This window comes from Palaemon carinicauda, chromosome 3 (genome assembly GCF_036898095.1).
Source record: "Palaemon carinicauda isolate YSFRI2023 chromosome 3, ASM3689809v2, whole genome shotgun sequence".
NCBI lineage: Eukaryota > Metazoa > Arthropoda > Malacostraca > Decapoda > Palaemonidae > Palaemon > Palaemon carinicauda.
The window spans coordinates 127,033,046-127,038,045 of NC_090727.1; the positions used below are offsets into that span (position 1 = coordinate 127,033,046).

At 38.8% G+C, this 5,000-nt stretch overlaps 1 protein-coding gene across 2 annotated transcripts in view; it reads left to right on the forward strand.

Annotated features, from left to right (window-relative positions):
* Positions 1-2,330, forward strand: part of LOC137638485 (uncharacterized) — a 242,497-nt gene extending 240,167 nt beyond the window's left edge. For both annotated transcript variants that reach the window (XM_068370579.1, XM_068370578.1), the window contains exons 2-4: positions 1-281; positions 549-764; positions 1,107-2,330. The exon at positions 1-281 is cut by the window's left edge and continues 433 nt beyond it. In XM_068370579.1, coding sequence (XP_068226680.1) covers positions 1-281; positions 549-764; positions 1,107-1,493 — 884 coding nt within the window. In that variant the 3' untranslated portion in view covers positions 1,494-2,330. The remainder of the gene's footprint in view (positions 282-548; positions 765-1,106) is intronic.
* The last annotated feature ends 2,670 nt before the right edge of the window (positions 2,331-5,000 follow it).

The following is a 5,000-nucleotide window of genomic DNA, read 5'->3' on the forward strand; positions in this document are numbered from 1 at the left end:
TGATAAGGTCAATGCTTTTACGCCTAGAGAAGGATATTTACGATAATGTGCATACTATCAAAGTGAAAACGAAACTGCTGAATGATAGGGTGCATGCATTACATGAAGAGGAACAAAAAATCAAGCGTGCGGATGAAAGACTGCAAAAGGCCAAAGACTTTGCTTCGTCTGGAGTCATTTTAGACAAATCTGAAAGCCTCTTTGTTAGAGCTCACCGAAAGGTGGAGGAAATCGAAGTGCTTCTTCCGGAGACTGAAGAGGATGTAGAGAAACTTGGGAAGGTGAGAATTTTTCTCTTGTAATCACTGCTCTTTGTGGAATAAGACTTTTTTTTTCAAAATGGTCCCCAAAGCATGATTATATTTACCAGTCATCTAGTATCTATACTAAACTTTTTATGAATTGGTCCATCTGACTTATCCCTTTTGTCAAATTCGTTTTTCAGTCACAAATTATCTCAATATATTTACCATTGACAGTCATAATCCATTGTACTATCGAATGGAAATTTCTTATAATAGCCTCTGTTCTTTACTGTGCCATTACAGAATTGGATCATGATACAAAGGAGTCTAAAGCATGTTGCGGATACAATAGAGGAAAGAATCGAGGAAGAATTTCACAAGATCTATGTGGTGAAGACTTTCGAAGGCGTAAAGAGGGTGGCTCCACTCAGGATCGGGTTGAGAAACACTGTCACTCTGATGAATCAGCTTAAGGAGGAAGAAGAGGCAGAAGTTCCCGTAAACAGCTCTTATATAAGGGTAAGTTCATTCCAATAGCAAAGTGAGCAGAAAGTTCTTTCAAAAAGTAAAATGAGCAGTAAGTTTTTCTCCAATAGCAAATTGAACAGAGTTTCTCCGATAGAAAATTGAGCAGTAAGTTGTTTCCGATAGTAAATTGAGCAGTGAGTTCTTTCCGATAGTAAATTGAGCAGTAAGGTCTTTCCAGTAGTAAATTGAGCAGAAAGTTCTTTCCAGTAGTAAATTGAGCAGTGAGTTCTTTTTAATATCCCAGAAGCATTTCAAGATTTTTTTTTCTATTTTCTAATACTTTAATGTACAAAACTCATTGTACCCCACGAATATAGTTATTTGTATTGACAGCTTGACTCCCTAATGAACAAGAGTCCCCGAAGGGTGTTTCTCGATTTTGGAGCCGACGGAAGATTCCTGGGAAGGATGGTCATCAGAATAAGGGATGATGGATACCTGGCTCAAAATTTCCTCCACATGTGTGCTGGAGATCTGGGACACTCTTACCAACACTCTCCTATCTTCTCCATAGCAAACCTCGGTAAACCCGATGAGAGCGTCTGCCTAGGGAATTATTATGAAGAGGCAGTGGGGGAGGGTGTAGCCGTATCCCAGCCGGTGTTAACGGAAGTGAATTGGGCTCAAGAAAGCAGTAGGGATATATACAAAGCAACGCAAGTCAAAATGGGGGAAGTGAGGGGGTTTTTCCCCGTGGCGTTGTGTCGCGGTTCTGCATGATCTTGAGATCCGATGGTGAGCGGCAGGGACGAGATTACATTGGTGAGGTTGAAGAAGGGCTCACGGTCCTGTCAGACGCCATCAGGATCTACCTGGAATATGAGAGAATCAGGATCGATAACTCTGGACTTGTATTTACTTTCTGACTTTTAGGAGAGAATAGAGATATTTAATCAGATTCTTAGGATTCTGGAGTCCTGTCAGACATCGTCTACCGCGACAATGGGAGAGTTGTGATTATTAACTGTGGTGTTGTATTTACTCCAACTCTCGGAGAGAATACAGACTTTTGAGCACGGCGTCATAGGATTCTGAGTCCTGTCATACATGGTTAATCTAGACTATGTAGAGAATCAAGATTATCAAGTGGTTTTGTATCTGATTAATTACAGCTTTATATGTTTATCAAACATTCCCAACGATAGTTAGGTCCCCTAGCTAGTGCAGAGGAAACTCATTCACTTAGCATTCGCCTTCCACAGATCGACCTCGGCCCAGTGCCATGGGTTTGAGTTGTTTACAGAGGAAGATACTACTGTGGCTGGGCACCACAGTTGGGGAGTTGTTGGTTTAGGCTTGCCTGGCCAACGTTCTGGTGTCGCTCGGATGATACTGGAATGGAAACCAGACATCTTTACCTTTAAATGAATGTGCATATTCAAACTCGATGTCTTCCTCGGCTTCAGAGTGTGTTTGCTGATCATCATTCTCATAAAGAGAAATATCACACTGATGTGAATATTCATGATGTTTATGTCATCAATAGCTTATTGCTCATTTATTTCGTCAATTGCTCCCTGTGGGAATTCAATCTGTACAATAAAGAAATAAATTGAATCTAATTATTTTCTTAATTCCACTCTGTGCTGATTACTGCAAAAAGATGTTATGAAGAAAAGATAGTTTTTGATGATTGATCGTTTTATTGACCTTATTTTTATTGACACATGAAAGATCAAATTGTAATACATCCCAAATATAAGCTTTGATAAATAACGAATATTATCGAAGAGATGATTAGGGATAATAATAAAAAAAGAAAAAAAAATCACCTCAGAAAAAGGGAACAGGCAAAGTGAGATTGAAACGAGACCAAAGTATCAATAACGATGTTAAAAAGGTCGTTGATGAATATGGGAAAGACTTAGTAAGTAAAAAACTGATTTCACAAAGCCTGCTATTTTTATGTTTAAAATCCTTGAAATTGTACTTTTGTGTATAATTTTTTTTTTCTACTGGTTTTTCTTGATCAAAGGGAATTTTATATCAATTTTTGTCGTTCAATATGCTCTTTAATTGGAAATGATGTTAACTCTCTCTCTCTCTCTCTCTCTCTCTCTCTCTCTCTCTCTCTCTCTCTGAATATTACACGTACACTCCCCAAGAGATATTAGTTCACCAGACATTTAACTGGGCCCCAAAGGCACCAGAAGAGCTGGAAGACACAGGCCTACAATGCCGAGGACTATGAAGCGTGAAGTAGATGATGAATTGAGAAGTATTGATTTAAAAGCTCAAGATAGAGACAGCTGGCGAAATCTAACAAGAGTCCCTTTGCTTCAATATAATAGGCATAATTCAGTCTTTCGAAAACATGACTGACAGACATATAGCTGGATTGGAAGACAGAAGAAAGAAAGCACAAACAGAATCAAACAGCGAGAGAGAGAGAGAGAGAGAGAGAGAGAGAGAGAGAGAGAGAGAGAGAGAGAGAAAGAGAGAGAGAGAGAGAGGAACACCACTGGACAGACATACGCATGCGCAAGAACATACATTATTGTTTTTTTTTTTATGCTTGACAAAGAAAGGTTAAAAATGCCCTAGAGAAGATGCGTGAATGGGTGGGTAGACAGAGTTATTATTTACAAGCTAAGCTACAACCCTAGTTGGAAAAGAAAGACGCTATAAGCCCAAGGGCTCCAACAGGGAAAAGTAGCCTAGTGGGGAAAGGAAACAAGGACACAGATAAACTGCAAGAGAAACAGTGAACAATAAAAAAATACTTTAAGAACAGTGACCCCATTAAATTACGGAAATGACTTAACAGGGAAGACAAATATGGAAATAAAAATGGACACTTGAGGTCTTGGAATGTGACCCCACACGAATAGGTAGTAGGTTGACCAGGGCACCAGCCACCCGTTGAGATACTACCGCTAGAGAGTTAGGGGGTCCTTTCTGGCCAAACAGTACTTTTTACTTTACTTTGATGGCTGCTTTTCCAGTCCCATACAGCAGGGGAACCCCACTCTCTACAGGACCTCCACTGTCGTTTTATCTTTTTCGTTCACATTATTTATCTTTTCAAGTCACATATTGTTCATTTACTGTTAAATCGCCACTGTCAAAAGACTCATGAAATAAGAAAGTCTTCAGTTTCCTCTTGAAAGACTTAATGTCTTCAATCATTCGAATGTTTCGTTGGAGCTTATTATATAATCTTAGGGCCGCATATTTAAAGGCTCTGGAGGCTAAAGTAGACATATACATGGATTCCAATAGTTTGAAGCCATCTGTAACTATTCTCGTGTCAACACGATTTGCTGGCTGCTCAATATGTAGCAATTCTCTTAAGTATTTTGGACGACCGGTTCTGATAACTTGGTGGGTTATTGTACATATTTTAAATTCAATTCTCGCTTTAATCGGCAGCCAGTGTAAATCGATTAGTATAGGGGTGATCCTTTCTCTATGTGCTCCTTTGTTTATTATGTTTTGTAATGTCTTAAGTCGCACTTTTGGTAAATTGTAGTAGATAGAGTTGCAGAAGTCAATCCTGGTAATAACACAGTTTATCACAAGTTTCTTTACAGAATTTTCGTCCAGGTACTTTTTTTATAAACGCAATATTTCTTAGATGATGACCAGCAGTTTTTATTACATTATTTATTTGGGCATTTAGAGACAGGTTACAGTCAAGAAATACACCTAGATCTCGAACTTTACTAGATATCGGCACCGAGTCATTATTTATGTTCAATTGAATATCACCTAAGTTTCTCACGCTGTTTCTCTTGCCCACTACCATGAATTCAGTTTTGTTCTCATTTAATTTTAGTCGTTTAAATGTCATCCATTCTCTAACACTATCAAGGATTCGGTTGAGAGTTTCAGTAGCGTCATGTATATCATTTATGGAGAAGTAAAATTGTGTGTCATCTGCAAATAGTTTAAACTTCACGCCATGCCTTTGTAGCATTTTCGATAGACCAATAGTATAGATGCAGAATAAGATTGGGCCATGTACAGTCCCCCGGGGTACCCCTCTGTTTAAGGGTTCATATGATGAATAAGAGTTTCCAATTTGTACACAGTAATTTTTACCACCTAAGTAGTCTTTTAGGTATTCGAAGGTTTGATCTTCAACGCCGATGGACCGTAGATCATTTAGTAGCAGTTCATGCACCACTGTATCAAAAGCAGCACTGAGATCGAGCAGTATAAAGATACCACATTTATTTTCATCCATCATCTCCAGCATATCATTTACAACAGAGCAGGTGGCTG